Source organism: Thalassophryne amazonica, chromosome 2 (assembly GCF_902500255.1).
Source record: "Thalassophryne amazonica chromosome 2, fThaAma1.1, whole genome shotgun sequence".
In the NCBI taxonomy this organism is placed as follows: Eukaryota; Metazoa; Chordata; class Actinopteri; order Batrachoidiformes; family Batrachoididae; genus Thalassophryne; species Thalassophryne amazonica.
Window position 1 is genome coordinate 155,330,602 of NC_047104.1, and position 20,363 is coordinate 155,350,964.

The 20,363-nt window shown below is 43.0% G+C and overlaps 1 protein-coding gene across 1 annotated transcript in view; it reads left to right on the forward strand.

Annotated features, from left to right (window-relative positions):
* Positions 1 to 20,363, forward strand: part of LOC117500999 (zinc finger protein 609-like) — a 336,795-nt gene that overhangs the window by 88,214 nt on the left and 228,218 nt on the right. The window contains exon 2 of the mRNA XM_034159801.1: positions 11,709 to 12,592. Coding sequence (XP_034015692.1) covers positions 11,834 to 12,592 — 759 coding nt within the window. The 5' untranslated portion in view covers positions 11,709 to 11,833. The remainder of the gene's footprint in view (positions 1 to 11,708; positions 12,593 to 20,363) is intronic.

Sequence of the window (20,363 nt, forward strand, 5' to 3'; positions counted from 1 at the left end):
GCATTGAGAAATGACAATAAATAAAGTCTGCGTATTACATGTTGAGTTTAATGACATGTATGGATATGAAAACTGAGCATTGGGATTTTTACATTTTTTTATTTTTTGCATTTCTCACTAACAAGTTGCACCCCCCCAAATTTCAATTTAATTCATTCAATTTTATATAGCGCCAAATCACAACAAAGCTGCCTCAAGGCGCTTCACATGAGTAAAGTCTAATGGCTCGGTCACACGGCATACGACGATTCCTGAATGAAGGTAAAAAAGGAAAGTCACAAATAGTCAAGAAAGGTGGACGAATGAGCTTTGACTTTCCCTATCACCAAATAGCCTGCGAATCAAGAGCACAAAAGGAAGATGACAAAACAAAACCGAAGCAAAACGTTGATCTGTGATGCTTTAAACACGCCTGAAGTCACTGCTGGAGCAGTGTGTGTCTGCATCCTGCTCTGCGTTCCGGGACTCAGCCGCTGGAAAGAGCTCTGTAGCGCCTGAGGTCTTGAGTCCTAGAGAAGCGCGGATCTGATCCAATGTGGAGAGTCTGTGTGCACGTTGGTAGTCCACCGGCTCTGGTTGCTCTCTCATCCAGAACAACAGAGGGATCATCTCCTTCATCAGAATCTTCACTATCTGGTTCAGACTGACGCCGCGCTGCACGCTCCATTTTACTCCAATTTATAAAAAAAAAAAAAACTGAAGTGCTTGCTCAGCATTCATAACATGCCTCATTCCCCCCCCCCCCAAAAAAAACAAACGAACAAACAAACAAAAAAAAAAAACACAACCACACTAATCACACACGCTAAATACTCCACCAAAATAATACACACTCCAAACACGCCAAATATTTCTCAAGTCTCTCAAATACCAAAACTCTAATCATTGTCTGTACGCCTGAAATGTGCATGTACTCTGTTTTTTGTGTGTCGTCGCGTTCGTCGTTCCTTGTCAGGGCTGGATACATCAGAACGCAAAGTTCAGAGTCCTTCTGTGCCCCCCTCCCCGCAAAAAAGTAGAAAATATTGACATTTAAAGTCACAAGCAAACTTAAAACTTGCCGCCTCTTGTTTCTGTGTTGACAGCAAGACAGAGAGGACAGGAGGGGGGAGAGAGAGAGAGATAGTAGGAGAGAGAGGGAGCGCTGTCTCTCTCTCTCTCACTGCCTTTTTTCAAAACCCTGGTGTTTCTGATTACCAATCAAAGTTGTCCACCCGCGAATGTCCGCTGCTGCTGAAACCTTTTTCACACTTGATGCTCAAAGTCACGCTTCTGTAAACTGCCGTCTGGTTTGCACAAACCGAGTCGCACCGAGAGATCACTATAGATAACACGAAATATTATTACATCGTGATGGCCCTCAGCAGCTCTACGGCAATGAGACTGATCGCACTCCTGCTGCCGCTGCATTCAAGTACTGTCGGAAATTGCACAATTTTTTTTATTTCAAACTCAGTAGTTGCTTGTAGCAGGAGTGTGGTTTTCATTTTATTTTTGGTAAAATAATTAATTATATCCATACAAAAGATTAATTCTGGCCTATATAAGGTGCCTGAGCCCAGTGAAGCTGACCCCCCACCCAGATAAAAAAAACAAACAATGAAACAGGTTGAGTTTGCCCTATAATTTCTGACGGTGCTTGAACGCAGCAGCAGCCATCACCTCCTGTGTGCGTGTGTTATTTCTTTTATTAAATATAACAATATGAGTGTAGGAATGACAATCCAGCCCTGATGTACATGTGGCAACAGGAAGATAATTCAAATGATTATATAAAGAGCTGTTCTGGAAGACACAATTCACTTTGTGGATCAGCTGCAGCTGGTGGAAATAACCGCACAAGGGGAGTCAATGCATGGCGTTCATACGGACGCTCTGATGTATTCAGTCATCTTTACACTTATTTTATTCCCCCTTTTGACAGTTTTCTGTTATAAATCAATATATATGGCTTAGTAACGTAATACAGTGATACAGCAGTGACCATTATTTTATTTTATTTTTTTTCCTCTCAGCCCCTCAATCAATCAACTTCAATCAACTTTTTTTTTATATAGCGCCAAATCACAACAAACAGTTGCCCCAAGGCGCTCCATATTGTAAGGCAAGGCCATACAATAATTATGAAAAACCCCAACGGTCAAAACGACCCCCTATGAGCAAGCACTTGGCCACAGTGGGAAGGAAAAACTCCCTTTTAACAGGAAGAAACCTCCAGCAGAACCAGGCTCAGGGAGGGGCAGTCTTCTGCTGAGACTGGTTGGGGCTGAGGGAAAAAAACAGGAAAAAGACATGCTGTGGAGGGGGGCAGAGATCGATCACTAATGATTAAATGCAGAGTGATGCATACGGAGCAAAAAGAGAAAGAAACAGTGCATCATGGGAACCCCCCCACAATCTACGTCTAAAGCAGCATAACCAAGGGATGGTCCAGGGTCACCCGATCCAGCCCTAACTATAAGCCTTAGCAAAAAGGAAAGTTTTAAGCCTAATCTTAAAAGTAGAGAGGGTATCTGTCTCCCTGATCTGAATTGGGAGCTGGTTCCACAGGAGAGGAGCCTGAAAGCTGAAGGCTCTGCCTCCCATTCTACTCTTACAAACCCTAGGAACTACAAGTAAGCCCGCAGTCTGAGAGCGAAGCGCTCTAATGGGGTAATATGGTACTACGAGGTCCCTAAGATAAGATGGGACCTGATTATTCAAAACCTTATAAGTAAGAAGAAGAATTTTAAATTCTATTCTAGAATTAACAGGAAGCCAATGAAGAGAGGCCAACACGGGTGAGATATGCTCTCTCCTGCTAGTCCCCGTCAGTACTCTAGCTGCAGCATTATGAACCAACTGAAGGCTTTTTAGGGAACTTTTAGGACAACCTGATAATAATGAATTACAATAGTCCAGCCTAGAGGAAATAAATGCATGAATTAGTTTTTTCAGCATCACTCTGAGACAAGACCTTTCTGATTTTAGAGATATTGCGTAAATGCAAAAAGGCAGTCCTACATATTTGTTTAATATGCGCTTTGAATGACATATCCTGATCAGAAATGACTCCAAGATTTCTCACAGTATTACTAGAGATCAGGGAAATGCCATCCAGAGTAACGATCTGGTTAGACACCATGCTTCTAAGATTTGTGGGGCCAAGTACAATAACTTCAGTTTTATCTGAGTTTAAAAGCAGGAAATTAGAGGTCATCCATGTCTTTATGTCTGTAAGACAATCCTGCAGTTTAGCTAATTGGTGTGTATCCTCCGGCTTCATGGATAGATAAAGCTGGGTATCATCTGCGTAACAATGAAAATTTAAGCAATACCGTCTAATAATACTGCCTAAGGGAAGCATGTATAAAGTGAATAAAATTGGTCCTAGCACAGAACCTTGTGGAACTCCATAATTAACTTTAGTCTGTGAAGAAGATTCCCCATTTACATGAACAAACTGTAATCTATTAGACAAATATGATTCAAACCACCGCAGCGCAGTGCCTTTAATACCTATGACATGCTCTAATCTCTGTAATAAAATTTTATGGTCAACAGTATCAAAAGCAGCACTGAGGTCCAACAGAACAAGCACAGAGATAAGTCCACTGTCCGAAGCCATAAGAAGATCATTTGTAACCTTCACTAATGCTGTTTCTGTACTATGATGAATTCTAAAACCTGACTGAAACTCTTCAAATAGACCATTCCTCTGCAGGTGATCAGTTAGCTGTTTTACAACTACCCTCTCAAGAATCTTTGAGAGAAAAGGAAGGTTGGAGATTGGCCTATAATTAGCTAAGATAGCTGGGTCAAGTGATGGCTTTTTAAGTAATGGTTTAATTACTGCCACCTTAAAGGCCTGTGGTACATAACCAACTAACAAAGATAGATTGATCATATTTAAAATTGAAGCATTAAATAAAGGTAGGACTTCCTTGAGCAGCCTGGCAGGAATGGGGTCTAATAAACATGTTGATGGTTTGGATGAAGTAACTAATGAAAATAACTCAGACAGAACAATCGGAGAGAAAGAGTCTAACCAAATACCGGCATCACTGAAAGCAGCCAAAGATAACGATACATCTTTGGGATGGTTATGAGTAATTTTTTCTCTAATAGTCAAAATTTTGTTAGCAAAGAAAGTCATGAAGTCATTACTAGTTAAAGTTAATGGAATACTCAGCTCAATAGAGCTCTGACTCTTTGTCAGCCTGGCTACAGTGCTGAAAAGAAACCTGAGGTTATTCTTATTTTCTTCAATTAGTGATGAGTAAAAAGATGTCCTAGCTTTACGGAGGGCTTTTTTATAGAGCAACAAACTCTTTTTCCAGGCTAAGTGAAGATCTTCTAAATTAGTGAGACGCCATTTCCTCTCCAACTTACGGGTTATCTGCTTTAAGCTACGAGTTTGTGAGTTATACCACGGAGTCAGACACTTCTGATTTAAAGCTCTCTTTTTCAGAGGAGCTACAGCATCCAAAGTTGTCTTCAAAGAGGATGTAAAACTATTGACGAGATACTCTAACTCCCTTACAGAGTTTAGGTAGCTACTCTGCTCTGTGTTGGTATATGACATTAGAGAACATAAAGAAGGAATCATATCCTTAAACCTAGTTACAGCGCTTTCTGAAAGACTTCTAGTGTAATGAAACTTATTCCCCACTGCAGGGTAGTCCATCAGAGTAAATGTAAATGTTATTAAAAAATGATCAGACAGAAGGGAGTTTTCAGGGAATACTGTTAAGTCTTCTATTTCCATACCATAAGTCAGAACAAGATCTAAGATATGATTAAAGTGGTGGGTGGACTCATTTACTTTTTGAGCAAAGCCGATAGAGTCTAATAATAGATTAAATGCAGTGTTGAGGCTGTCATTCTCAGCATCTGTGTGGATGTTAAAATTGCCCACTATAATTATCTTATCTGAGCTAAGCACTAAGTCAGACAAAAGGTCTGAAAATTCACAGAGAAACTCACAGTAACGACCAGGTGGACGATAGATAATAACAAATAAAACTGGTTTTTGGGACTTCCAATTTGGATGGACAAGACTAAGAGACAAGCTTTCAAATGAATTAAAGCTCTGTCTAGGTTTTTGATTAATTAATAAGCTGGAATGGAAGATTGCTGCTAATCCTCCGCCACGGCCCGTGCTACGAGCATTCTGACAGTTAGTGTGACTCGGGGGTGTTGACTCATTTAAACTAACATATTCATCCTGCTGTAACCAGGTTTCTGTTAGGCAGAATAAATCAATACTTTGATCAATTATTATATCATTTACCAACAGGGACTTAGAAGAGAGAGACCTAATGTTTAATAGACCACATTTAACTGTTTTAGTCTGTGGTGCAATTGAAGGTGCTATATTATTTTTTCTTTTTGAATTTTTATGCTTAAATAGATTTTTGCTGGTTATTGGTGGTCTGGGAGCAGGCACCGTCTCTACGGGGATGGGGTAATGAGGGGATGGCAGGGGGAGAGAAGCTGCAGAGAGGTGTATAAGACCACAGCTCTGCTTCCTGGTCCCAACCCTGGATAGTCACGGTTTGGAGGATTTAAGAAAATTGGCCAGATTTCTAGAAATGAGAGCTGCTCCATCCAAAGTGGGATGGATGCCGTCTCTCCTAACAAGACCAGGTTTTCCCCAGAAGCTTTGCCAATTATCTATGAAGCCCACCTCATTTTTTGGACACCACTCAGACAGCCAGCAATTCAGGGAGAACATGCGGCTAAACATGTCACACCCGGTCTGATTGGGGAGGGGCCCAGAGAAAACTACAGAGTCCGACATTGTTTTTGCAAAGTTACACACCGATTTAATGTTAATTTTAGTGACCTCCGATTGGCGTAACCGAGTGTCATTACTGCCGACGTGAATTACAATCTTACCAAATTTACGCTTAGCCTTAGCCAGCAGTTTCAAATGTCCTTCGATGTCGCCTGCTCTGGCCCCCGGAAGACAATTGACAATGGTTGCTGGTGTCGCTAACTTCACATTTCTCAAAACAGAGTCGCCAATAACCAGAGTTTGATCCTCGGCGGGTGTATCGTCGAGTGGGGAAAAATGGTTAGAGATGTGAACGGGTTGACGGTGTACACGGGGCTTCTGTTTAGGGCTGCGCTTCCTCCTCACAGTCACCCAGTCAGCCTGCTTTCCCGACTGCCCGGGATCTGCCAGGGGGTAACTAACGGCGGCTAAGCTACCTTGGTCCGCACCGACTACAGGGGCCTGGCTAGCTGTAGAATTTTCCACGGTGCGGAGCCGAGTCTCCAATTTGCCCAGCCTGGCCTCCAAAGCTACGAATAAGCTGCACTTATTACAAGTACCGTTACTGCTAAAGGAGGCCGAGGAATAACTAAACATTTCACACCCAGAGCAGAAAAGTACGGGAGAGACAGGAGAAGCCGCCATGCTAAATCGGCTAAGAGCCAGTAGCTACGCAACCTTGCGGATTCCCAAAAACACACAAAGTGAACAATGTGCAAACAATCCAGAGGTGATTCAGCAGAAGGAGTGCCCCAATCAAGGCACCAAACAGGCCATGAAGCAGCACAGGCAACGCACGACAACAGCGAACGCACGACAACGGTGCTAAAATAAAATAAAAATCGACTAAACACGCTGTGGAGCAGCACAGATAACGCACGACAACAGTGCCAAAAAAAAAAATAAAATAAAATAAAAACGAAAGCGTTAGCAAGCTAGTTAGCTTGCCAACGCTGATGAAAGTTAGCTGATAAAAGTGCTCCGTCGCGATGTTTCGACCGTTAGAGGTCTTCCTTAGGCGTTGGAGCACAGAAAAAAATTAAAAAAAAAAAGTAAAAAAGTCTTGAAAAAGACTGTTAATTCAAGTCCAAAGCAGCAGGTAGCAGTCTCTGTGTAAACAGTCCCAACAGAGAGCCAAAATTCTGATGCAATCTCCAAGGAGCCCCTGAGTGCACCTGAGGAGCCCCTCTGTCCTCAGGTGCGCGCAGCGCTGACCAACATCACGATCACAGACTGCCGTGTGCTGACGGAGGAGACTGACACATTCTTCCTGGCCGGCCAGGCATGACAGCAGTGGCAGAAGCCCCACACCACACACCAGCATTGCCCACAGAGGAGCTGCAGCTTTCCTCCACGGCAGTGCTCACAAATGGGCTTCTGTACTGTGTGAACATATTCAGCTGGTCGAACGAAGTAGAACTTAAAGCTAACAAACTAAGCAAACGATAAGAAACCGTCAGGAATGACAGCAAAACGAAATATGGATGAATTGAGGTTTTCGATGGGATTTGTTCAAATTTTTCAACACTTTAAAAATCCTGACAAAGCGCCAGCTGCAGAAATGAAGCATGAAGGTTAAACAATGCCAATGAAAGTCAACAAAAGTCCAGGTTTCTTGTTTTGTTTGGGCTTCGTTGCCCTTCCTTAAGTGCCGTGTGACCAGGCTTTAACCATACCAACTCCTAGAGCGAGCACACTGACAATGCTGGAAAGGAAAAACTCCCTGTGATATTGAGGAAGAAACCTCAAGCAGAACAAACTCAGAGGGTTGACCCTTTGCTTGGGCCATGCTACCAACTACAAGGTTTATACCAAGTTTTAGAACGCTGAAGAAACCACACACAGAAAAACCAGAGTAGCTTTAAAAACAAAGTGCATTATTGAGATGAGCATGCAGTCATTGGTGCTGCAGACAGGGGGGGTCATCCAGCACTCGTGTGCTGGACGAGCCTCCATCCATCAAGGTTTCAGTGGGCCTGTCCTCCTGGCAGAGTACATTCCAAAAGCAAAAGTGCAGTGTGCTGCCTCAGCTTCAGCCATGGCATCTCATGTCAGTCCAGCACCCCCCCCATCTCACAACTGCACTTTAAACTTGAAATGATGTGTGCAACACAATTGATTTTCATCTTTCATTCTGTATTAAGTCACTGTCACAGAATTTGGTGGTGGTGACGATCATGACTGATGCGCAGGTGGCCCTGGCACTGCTAATTCTGTGCCATCATTAAAAATGACCCCCCCACCCCCCTTAAAGTCTTAATACGTATTGTTTGACTGTTTGTAGAGGTGTTTGTAGTCTGGTTATACTTACTATTAGACTGTTTTTGTATTGTGCAAATTTCATGCCAAATGATAAGCAGATCAATTTTGGCCTCTTTGCACAGCATGTCTGTCTGTCTGTCTGTGGAGACGAGTCTTATCAGGCTTCTTTGATTGGCTGTGCAAGAGTCATCTTGCTGTATTTTCATCTGTAGTTTTTCATTGAAAAATGGTCTGATTCATCCTTTTCATGGATAAATTGGTGTCTTTTTTTTTTCCAGGCATAAAAGCACGGACCAAAAAAACACGTTTTTATTTTCTGTTTATATTTCTGCATCTCCTAGGTTACTCCACACATGGGGCGCTCGTTGTCTTTCTCACTAGCGCCCATGTGGCTGCTTATCAGAGAGTAGAGCTCATCTCTCACACCTCATTGTGTGTTACTTGTGGGTCACTGCAGCACAAAAAGAATCATCAGAATTCAGGCCAGTTTGAGTCATCATTGATCTCGTCACCATCGCTGCGACTCTAAAGTTTTTTTTTTTTTTGTGCTCTGGCCTACATCTCCATCAGAGAGAGCAGAGCTACAGACATGTCAGTTATTTACTGAAATGATGCAAGTTTAAAGGGAATTTATCATTTTGAGAGAAAAGGCACATTGACACTTACACAGATTTGATCCCCGCACTGCCGCACAATTCGCCATGTCAATGCGTCCTGCTTTTTCTTGCTTTGTCCTGCTTGACGCCACACTATAGCATTTCATAGCTGATGACGCATTTGCTCTCAGAAATTGGGTGATGAAACCATCTGTCATTGCTCCCAGAATCACAGAGGAATGATCTACAGCTACAGGTTGTCTCGTGCTCATCGTATGTTGGAGAATGCATTTGGAGTCTCGTCTGAAATGTAATTGTTTATAAGATATACAGTAAAATCTGTCACTCACTGGACAAAAGCAAAAGTCCCAATGCTTTGTATGGTTTTCCATGTAATAATAATGGTCCTTAGTGAAAACACGGTATTGTTTAAATCATATTTATAAATAAAATACTTAATTGTCATATCAGATTGCAGTATGAATCGCACTATCATCATCTTCAACCGCTTTTCCAGGTTCGGGTCATGGTGGCAACGGCTCTAGCAAGGGACCCCCAGACTTCCTGGGCCACATTGACCACCTCTGACAGGGGATCCCGAGGCGTTCCCAGGCCAGTGTGGAGATATAATCTTTCCATCTAGTCCTGGGTCTTCTCCAGGGTCTCCTTCAAGATGGATGTACCTGGAACACCTCCCTAGGGAGGCGCCCAGGAGGCATCGTTACCAGATGCTCGAACTACCACAACTGGCTCCTTTCAACGCCAAGGAGCAGCGACTCTACTCCAGGCTTCCCACGGATGACCGAACTTCTCACCCTATCTCTAAGGGAGACACCAGCCACCCTCCTGAGGAAGCCCATTTCGGCCGCTTGTACCCGCAATCTAGTTCTTTCGGTCATGGCCCTGCCCTCATGACCATAGGTGAGAGTAGGAAAGAAGATTTACTAGTAGAGCGAGAGCTTCGCCTTTTGGGCCAGCTTCCTTTTTGAGACAACAGTACGGTAGAGCAAATGCAATACCGCCACTGCTGCACCGATTCTCCGGCCAATCCCACGCTCCATTGTCCCCTCACTCGTGAACAAGACCCAGAGGTACTTGGAACGCCTTCACTTGGGGCAAGACCTTGTTCTCTACTTGGAGTAGGCAATCCATCGGTTTCTTGCTGAGAACCATGGCCTCAGGTTTAGAGGTGCTGATCCTTATCCCAGCCGCTTCACACTGGGCTGTGAACTGATCCAGTGAGTGTTGGAGGTCACCGGCTGATGAAGCCAACAGGACTACATCATCTGCAAAAAGCAGTGATGAGACTGTGAGCTCACCAAATTGGAAACCCTCCTCCCCTCCGACTACGCCTCGATATCCTGTTCGTGAAATGAGTCCAACTTACTGCCGAGCACCCAAACACAGCTCTCACTTTGTGAGTACAGAGATTGGATGTCCCTGAGAAGGGTCCCCTTCACTCCATACTCCCACAGTACCTCCCACAGTATCTCCAGGGGTTACTTGATCATACGCCTTCTCTAAGTCCACAAAACACGTGTAGACTGGATGGGCATACTTCCAGGCACCCTCCAGGATCCTTGTGACAGTGAAGAGGTGGTCGGTTGTTCCACGACCAGGACAGAATCCAGATTGTTCTTCAATCAGACGTTCGACTATCGGCTGAAACCTCCTGAATAGCACTTGTGAACTTAAAAAAATAGCCTTGATCAAAATCATAAAAATTAATTAAAATGACAAACTGGTTTTATTTTTGGTGTATACATTCTTGTGATAGGGTAATAATAAGCAACTATTGTGTTGTCCGTGGGGATCCACAGGTTCTCGATTGGGTCGTGTTTATAAAATAGGTAGCTGACATTTTTCAAGGGTAGTAATAAATTATGCAAAGTTTCTATAATGATTTGGAATGGCATGTGTGTCCAGAATGTTTTTAGAACCTTAGACCTCAACAGTTTTTTAAAGGAACTTGTCCCTTTTATTACCTGCTAATTAGAAAGTTTTTTTAAAATATGAATTTATTGTATTAATGTATTTGTAAATTGTTTAGGTTCTTGTTATCATATACACATTATTCTTATTATTATAAATTGAGGGCTGGGACTCAGATGTACATCCGCTTTAGACCAAACTGGCTCGAGTGGAGCACAAAGAGTAAGCAATTGTCTGTCTATTTTTAGCATGCTCCATTCATGTGTGGAATGTATTTTTCCTGCTCACAGCTTCACGCAAGTTTGTATCAAAGACTTTAAAATGCAATTCGTGTGACAATAAACCTGTATTTTACATTATTGTGTAAACATGGAGATTATCTGTGGTTTGTATTCATGCTGAATTGTGTGTGGGTCCATACAGATCACGGATCAACTGTGTTCCATGACACCATTAGGAAAGCCCAAATAACTGCCTGCTCCTTTAACCACACCTGGACATATATTCAACACAACCACTACTCTCATTTCTCACAGAAAACCCAGGATGAAGAGTCTGTGCTGTTTCAGATACGATTTCACATCTTAGACATTTAAGTCAGAACGTCCAGCCTTTAAACGGTCACTCGGCATTCCAAAAAACTTTCTTTTTTTATTTGTTTTTATTTTACATTGAGTTGTGTTTGCACATGCCACACACTGGACTTTTCGTGACTGTTTTTGATCTCCATCATGGCCATGAGATTAGCACTGTGTTCCTGACTTGCTCTGTAAACCGTGTGAGAGTGAGTGAGACCACTTACTCCGTATTTGCCATCACTGACACTATCAGCAGTGCTTGAGAGAGAGAGAGAGAGAGAGAGAGAGAGAGAGAGACGTTCGTTCAGAACAGTGGGGCCACCTTGGCTGTCAAAGCAGGATCTGGGCTACATTTCCCACGGTTGCCATGACAACTGTGGGAAGTGATTATGGAGAGAGGGTTCTGCAGCAGTGCTGTGACAACAGTGGGTATTAATGTGATGGTTTGCACAGTGGTTACCTTTTTAAATTACTGGCTGAACCATTTTCCCTCTTCAGTGAAACAGTGAGTCGTGTCATCTGTGAATTGCAGTCCTGTTATGTTTATCTCTGACTGATAATTCCTGTCTCTTTGTTTCTTAGGAAATGTCGTTAAATGGGAATGGAACAAGTAGACCGTGAGGATTCTCTAACCCTTGCCCCAGAGTCCCAACCATCTAAGAGGGTGTCGGACCTCACCGAGGCAATCCTGGGCCGTTGGCACTAAAATGTCCCTAAGTGGTGGCACTGCAGGCGGGAAAGGTGTGGACTCTAATGCGGTGGACACTTACGACAGCGGGGATGAGTGGGATATCGGTGTTGGAAATCTGATTATCGACCTTGACGCAGATTTAGAGAAGGACAAACTTGAGATGTCTGGCACCAAGGACGGCATGGCAGCACCACCCAGCGCAGTGGCAGCGCTGCCCGACAATATTAGGTTTGTTAGTCCAGTGTCTGCTTCTCAGGGCAAGGAAAGCAAATCCAAATACAAGCGCAGTAAGAACTCTAAAGACAATAATAACAAAGCTTCAGCTGGAGATGGGGGTAAAAAGGAAGCCACAGGACGGACTCAAGGGGAGCCAACCGGTGCAGCAATGAGTGCTGGAGCTGCCGGCAACAATTCCACCTCTGGGAAGAACATGGAAAAAGGCGGCAAAGCTTCCAGAGGCGTTCTGAGTGGTAAAAAAGACAAAGATGGGGCGAGTGGAAAAAGTAAGAAGGACAAAAGTGATGGCGCACCAGTCGTGGCAATAGCTGCTGCAGAGAAGGATGTTGTGTCTCAAGCCCAAATTGCTCTGGGGTGTAGTCGCAATATGTCCTTTGAGAACACACAATCGTCGGACTTGGCAGAAGCCAATCAAATGGGGAATATTGCACTTGAAACTGTTGGGGTAGTACCAGCACTGACCACAAAAACAGAACCAGACGAGATGGAAAATGGCAGTAATGAATGCAAAATGTTAAAAAAGGTGAAAAATGAAAAGGTAAGTTATTTATTTATTGATTTATTTAGTTTTTTTTTTGTTAATAATTCCTCATTTCAGGTGCCACGTTGATTTATTTGTGTGTGTGTTGCTGTAGCATGGATTGCATCACATTTTCACTGACTATTCTGGGTTTTCATGAGTTTCAAAGAGGCGGTTATTGACTCCACATTTTGAGACTATGTGCAGCTGTTGGTACTCTTATGTGGGATTTTGATCTGGCTATTTGGTCTGTTAACATTGGAGTGAAAACTGCTCTGTGTAAATTAACATGCAGGCGGCTCGCTAGAAGGTGCTGAGGATCATTTGCAGCTTTACTGATATGTATCAAAATAGTAACTTTAACTTGTAGTCTTGTAGAATAAAAACAATCTTCTTTGCAGTCTGTCCTGAAGACTTAAAGGTGTAATAATTGATCAAGTCACCCGTACGTTAAATTTCTTGCTGTTAGAGGTGTGAACATTCATTTTTGCTTCAGGACCCATTTTGGTTCTGTAGAGCAGTGATTCTCAACCGGGGTTCCGCGGCACCCTAGGGTGCCGTGATCGATCGTCAGGGGTGCCGTGGGTATTTTTTATATTCGCGATTATTTTTCATATTCGCGATTACCGTGAATTATTTATTTTATCCATAAAGCATAAAACGACTCAGAATCTGATGTCAAACGTGCTGCAGCCTCGCTCTCGTCTTAAGGCGGGACAATAACAAGGAGGCTGACGGCCGATTAAAACAGTGCCGTCTCCTTCAAAAGCCGTCTAAAATGCGGAGCTGTCGGTGTGTGTGTGTGTGTGTGTGTGTGCGTGCGTGCGTGCGTGCGTGCGCGCGCGGCGTTAACAGGCTGCAGACTGCGAGGGAGGGGTGGGTGGGTGAGGGAGATTCCTGAATGCAGGCGTGACACGTTCAGTGCGCAGCGAGCGCGGAGCAGAGAGAGGATTTTAACCCGAGTGAACATGTTAACGAAAACGTGGAGCTGCTTTTACTTCTCTCTGAACTTTCTCTTAAAGGTGTGATTCTGCTGTTACCGTCCTGTTCACACCATGTGCGCGTCGTATGCTGAATTCATGAGATCATGAGATGAAATAAACGGTCAAATATCTTTAAAAACATATTTAAAAAATGAGAATATATGAATGAACTGAGCCACAAAAAAACAATGTTCTGACGCAGAGATCACAAAAAGCAGGTGAGAATTCTGAACTTTAACAGCTGCTATTTTCCAAAGGTATTTATTTGTTCAGTCTTGAGCTTAATGCAGTGTTTAAGCACAAAACGTGACTGATGAGGAGAAACAATTTCAGAAATGCAACAGAAACAACCACAAATCAGAAAAAGTTGGGACTGTATGTAAAATGAAGATAAAAATAAAAATGTTGCACCATTCCCAGTTTCTCCACTCACAGAAGCCAAACGTTCTTCCAAAGTTGTGTAATTATACCACAATAGTAGAATATAAAGAAGGGGGGGGAAAAAAAAAAAAAATAGACAATATATTCGTCAATCGCAATTATTTGTCTGACAATTAATCGTCTCCAGAAATTCCTAATCGTGACAGCCCTACTTGAGATCAGAGCGCAAAATGCTTGAGGATTTTCGAAATGCGGTGTTTTCTGTATCGATTTTCTATTGCGATAATTGGGTTTTGCGCAAAACCAGAGGTAATAGCATTATAATATTATTTTGGTTGGTGGTGTGCCGCAGGATTTTGTAAATATAAAAAGGGTGCCGCGACTCAAAAAAGGTTGAAAATCACTGCTGTAGAGTGTGACGATGCTGTACTGTTGGATTTGATAATCCTCACTTCAGGTGTTCAGAGGAATGGTTGGACATTGGGATTTGCTTTTGTCTGTGAACTGTATGTGACGTTAAGGGCACACTCGCACTCTGCGATCCAAACCATGCTCAAGCACTTTTTAACCCAAAGTCCAGTTCACGTGACTAGTGTGAGTGCTCCATTCCGTGCCCAGCGTCTGGGCCCACTTGCAGAGGTGCTCTTTGGCACGGTTCAGTTGGGCACAGCCCAGTACACATGGCATGTGTCTCAGATGTCAGGTCACTGACTTGACTGTTCTATTTAATAGTTAGGACCGATATTATTGTTACTACTGGGATAACATGGTTTAATTCATTCATTGTGTGTGTGTGTGTGTGTGTGTGTGTGTGTGTGTGTGTGTGTGTGTGTGTGTGTGTGTGTGTGTGTGTGTGTGTGTGTGTGTGTTTTAAATGGGACTGGATTCTTGCATTATTGATGAATGTGAATCACTGATGGTGAGCAAAGCTGCAAAATAGTGAATTATCTGCTGCAGCTGTAAAAATTTTGTCAGGTGTGGCAAAATTTCTTAATTCAAAGTTTCCTAATTCATAATTTATCATCCTCGGCATGCGAGATGCCATTAAGGCTGAAAAATTACTCAAAATAATCCATGAAGTCCGTAACAGCCATTATTGCTGTTTTGGAGCCATGTTGCCAGGTCAGCAGTTTTCCACAGTGTTGGGCTGCTCAGCATTGAAAATGAACTGCTGACTGAGCACTTTCTACCTTTTCCTTTCTTAAGGCACCTTGACACTTGCATGAATTTGATCCCCACGTGCCAGTGAGTAAACTGTGCGTGAACTGTGCACGGTTGCATGCCAGTGCGCAAAGAAAACTTTGAAATGTTCAAAATTTCTGGCACAAATTAATTTTGTGCCACTTGCGTGAACTCATCGTGAGCATTGTGCAGCCTGTTCGATAACACTGCGTGTCATTGTGTGCAAGGCCTCTGAACGATTATGGCGAGATGTTACATCTACAATAAATATAACTTTACAAATCTATTATCTAACTCAGAAGAGGGAATGAAAATGCAACTGTTTTACAAAACCATTACAATATATACAAATAATTACCTTTGAGACGAGATTCCAAATGTGTTCACCACATGACACACACGAGACGACCTGCAGCTGTAGATAATTTCTCTGTGATTCTGGGAGCCATGAGAGAATGGTTTCATCGGCCAAGTTCTGCGAGCAAATGCATAATTGGCTATGAAAGGATTATTTTATATGCCGTGGCTTCAACTGGGGCAAAGCAGGACCCATTGGCACGATGACTTGCGTAGCAGTGCAGGGATCAAATTCATGCAGGTGTCAAGGTGCCTTTAGACTTGTGGTTTTTCTTGTGGGGCTGAGGTTTCTTTCCTGGGCTGGTTTTGAGTGGCTGATTTTTGTCGTGTTGATGTAAACGCGCTTGGACCCCTGAATGTGCAGTGTGAGTGCAGGCTAGTGAGGGACCGCGGCTCAGTCGTACTTTAGCAATCGTATCGAATGTGAATACAGCCGAAGTGGCTTCAATGCTTTAATTAACTGCAGTGCACGTTCACAGCAGGATGCAGTTTTCACGTTGTGCTCTTGAAGTTGAATTAATACTAATATTTGCAGAAGGCTGGGAGACGTGTTACTTCCTCCACAGGTGATGTTTTGCAAACAGCGTCACAGTTACAGTTGGACTAGCTTTGGGCTCTGGACAAATACAAAACATTTGAAGGCATCATCTTGGGTTCTGGAAAACACTGATATGCATTTTTGCCATTTTTCTCATTTTGTGGCCGAACAACTAATTGATTAATCAGTAGATTATTTTCTCAGTTAATCAGTGATGAAAGTAATCGTGAGTTGCAGCCCTAATGCACATTGTTGACCCTGCATTTAAGTCATGTCTGTGAACTCTGAGGATGTTTCACATCATTTTCTGCAGATTTAGTTTTCACACAGTGACATCTTGGCATTGCCATAGAAGCAGAATATAAAGAGCTGTGTAACTATTCAGCAGCACTGATCTTCTTCGTTCATGAAGTTGATTTGTCGCCGCGCCTATTGTATGCGGCGGAGCAGCCTTTTCATGCTCTTGCTGTATAAAAGACAGCAGAACAAGGAGGTGCTGAAGACTGTTTTTGTCTGTCATCGTGTTCCATTCTTAATCCCTCAAGCCCCGGCAGTGCTCACTGGAGCAGTGTGGGGGAGGGACTGAGCACCGAGCACGCCTCTGTGGTTTCTCCTGCTGCTGTGAAAGAGTTTTGTGTGTGTGTGTGTGGGGGGGGGGGGGGGCGGGGGGGGGGGGGGGGGGGGGGGGGGGGGCGGAGGGGGGGAGCTGCAAGACCCGTGTGACTTCTTCAAAGAGTCACCAAGCACTGAGCTCTATGAACAGAAAAACAAGGAACGTCTTAGAAAGTGTGCGCTCACAGTGAACAGTTTTATTTACTTACACTGACTAAAGGTGAGGGTTTACAACAGCCTTCACTCAGCCGAGGTATTGCAATTGAGAGAATGATATACACACACGCAGTCGTGTGTTTTCAGCCACCTTTCAAGCCTGTAAATTCCATTCGAGCATTTGAAAACAGCACAATGCGCACCTGTCATTATTGTATGTGTCGCTTAAGGATTAAAGCCTTTGAAACAGTCCCTGTCAGCCTTAACTTTCACAGTCCGCTAATGCTACCGTATACGAAATTCAGTGGTAGCAGTGTGTGTGTGTTTGGTAGCTGGAATTTTTGACCCCGTTTGACCCACGCATGCACAGATGTGTTGCGCACTTTGCTTATTATCCCAACAGGCCTGTAAAGAGTGAATCATATCTCTTGATGAATGGGGTGTGCTGTGTGACACACAAACTGCCAATCACAGCAGTTCTGTGTTAACTTTCACCATCATCATGTGATCTAACCGGAGTTGGAAAGGAGGATAAAGTATCTAGATCAGGGGTCACCTGCCCTGCATGTTTTCTTACTCTGCCTGACCCACTCCACTGCCATCTCTCCTAAACATTTCCAGGCCTCCACTGGAATGTCATCTGGACCAACAGCACTTTCCACCCTCTTCATAGCTGTCCTCGTGTTATCCTTACAAATTTGTTGCACTTCTGATTTACACTCTCCATACCACCAAGTCTTCTTTCTTTCCATGTTTCTTCATTTTTCCTCAAAATACTTCCTCCACATTCTCAACACACACTCCTCGTTTGCCAGTACATTTCCATCTAGATCAGTTGTCACCAACCTTGTTCCTGGAGGGTCACAAGGTTGGTGACCCACTGAGATACAGATTTGAACAGAAGCTCATAATAGTCAGTATTTGATTGACTCATGATGATGTCACAAAGCAGGGGTCACCAACCCTGTTCCTGGAGAGCCCTTGCCCTGTATGTTTTCCATGTTAACCTACTCAAGTCACACCTGCTTTTTTTTAAAGTGGTGTTTTCCAGCTTTTGATTGGCTGAGCACACCTGATAGAGTTAATTGTCTGGGAGTAGAACAGGGAGAGTTAGAAAACATGCAGGGCAGGTGCCCTCCAGGAACAATGTTGGTGACCCCTGATCTAGATGGAAATGTACTGGCAAGCAAGGAATGTGTTGAGAATGTGGAGAAAGTATTTTGAGAATGAATGAAGAAACATGGAGAGAAAGAAAATTTGGTGGTATGACGAGGACATAGGGACAGCTATGAAGAGGGTGGAAAGTGCTGTTGGTCCAGATGACATTCCAGTGGGGGCCTGGAAAATGTTTTGGAGAGATGGCAGTGGAGTTTTTACCCGTTTTTAATAAATACTGTGGAATGGGTAGAGAAAAGTATCAAGAGTGATTTGTAATAAAAGGGGATCCAAGAGTGAAAGAGTTTAATATCATAGTAAGACCAACTGTGGTGTATCTCTTAGTGGTGATGGCAATAACAAAAACAGCTGGAGGTGGCAGAGCCAAAGATGCAATTTTCTTTGGGAGTTTTGATGACGGACAGGATTGGGAATGAACATAATTGGCTCGGTGCAGGTAGGGCGGTTTGGAGAGAAAAATCAGAGGTGAGATTGAGATGATTTTGACATGTGCAAAGGAAGGTCCCAGGATATAGATACTGATCATGGAGCCACCAGGCAGGAGGAGAAGAGGGAGGTCAAAGAGGAGGTTTATGGATGTCATGAGGGAGAACATGCAAGTGGATGAAGTGACAGAGGAAGATGCAGAGGACAAGATGAGATGGAGATTGATGGTCTGCTGTGGTGACCTATTGGGAGCAGCGGAAATGCAGAGAAGATACAACGGAACTTTTTTTTTTAATGTTTGAATTGAAAAATTACTTTCATGGATTATTTTTTGTGAGCAAGCTAATAATTAAACACCAGGGGTGTTATGGCAAACCGATGGAGAATTTTGATCTTTTTCTTCAAAATCGTGGTTTTATTTTGATGGTGTTCCCTGCTTTAAGAGGTGACATTGGTCAGCGAGAACAGCAAAGCCAGATGGGAGCAAGAAAAACATCACAACAGTGGAATTTTAAAAATGACAGATGAGGCAGGTAAAGTGCAGAATGTGCTTTTAAAAGCAGGAGTAATGCTGAGAAGAGAACATATGTTTTCCTTTTTGTGCTGCTAACTGTTAAATTAACTATAGCTACACTTAATCACCTGGAATTACACAGATGGTCAGTGACACCCTCGAAACAAACACAAAGTACAACGCAACCTACTGCCATGATCCGTGTGTGTGTGCGTGAGATTGCAGTGCCCACTGAAGAATATCACTTGGAAAATGACCTTTCATGGAGGGGTTTAGCTTCATTCTTGTGCTGTACACAGTAAAAGAGAAGCAGTGTGTCACTAAACCAGAATAAGAAGCAAATCATTTTCTACCTCCTCTATGAGAGAAACAGGGATATCAGATATTTACTGAGAAAGTTAAATAATAATAATAATAATAAACAGCGGCAATCCACAGAAGGTTATTGCTGAAAGGGCTGGCTGTTCAGAGGGCTGTATCAAAGCATATTCATGGAAAGTTGGCTGGAAGGGAAAAGTGTGGTTAGAAAAGATGCACAAGCAACAGGGATGACTGCAGCCTTGAGAGGTTTGTCAATTCATTTTCCATTTAATTCAATTTATTTAATTCATATAGCGCCAAATCACAACAAAGCTGCCTCAACGTACTTCACACAAGTAAGGTCTTACCAACCTCCAGAGCAAGCACACAGGTGACAGTGGTAAGAAAAAACTCCCTCTGATGATTTGAGGAAGAAACAGACCAGACTCAAAGGGACGACCCTCTGCTTGGGTCATGCTACCAATACAATTTACAACCCCAATTCCAGTGAAGTTGGGATGTTGTGTGAAATGTAAATAAAAACAGAATACGAGTTGCAAATCCTCTTCAACTTATATTCAATTGAATACACCACAAAGACAAGATATTTAATATTCAGACTGATAGACCTTTTTGTTTTTGTGCAAATATTTGCTCATTTTGAGATGGATGCCTGCAACATGTTTCAAAAAAGCTGGGACAGGGGTGACAAAAGACTGGGAAAGTTGATGAATGCTCAAAAACACCTGTTTGGAACATTCTACAGATGAACAGGTTAATTGGAAACAGGTGAGTGTCATGATTGGGTATAAAAGGAGCATCTCCAAAAGGCTCAGCAGTTCACAAGCAAAGATGGGGCGAGGATCACCACTTTGTGAACAACTGTGTGAAAAAATAGTCCAACAGTTTAAGAACAATGTTTCTCAACATTTAGCAGTCCATAGTATAATCAGAAGATTTAGAGAGTCTGGAGAACTTTCTACACATAAACGGCAAGGTTGAAAACCAACATTGAATGCCCATGACCTTTGATCCCTAAGGCAGCACTGCATTAAAAACCGACATCATTGTGTAAAGGATCTTACCGCGTGGGTTCAGGAACACTTCAGAAAACAATTGTCAGTTAACGCAGTTCGTTGCTACATCTACAAGTGCAAGTTAAAA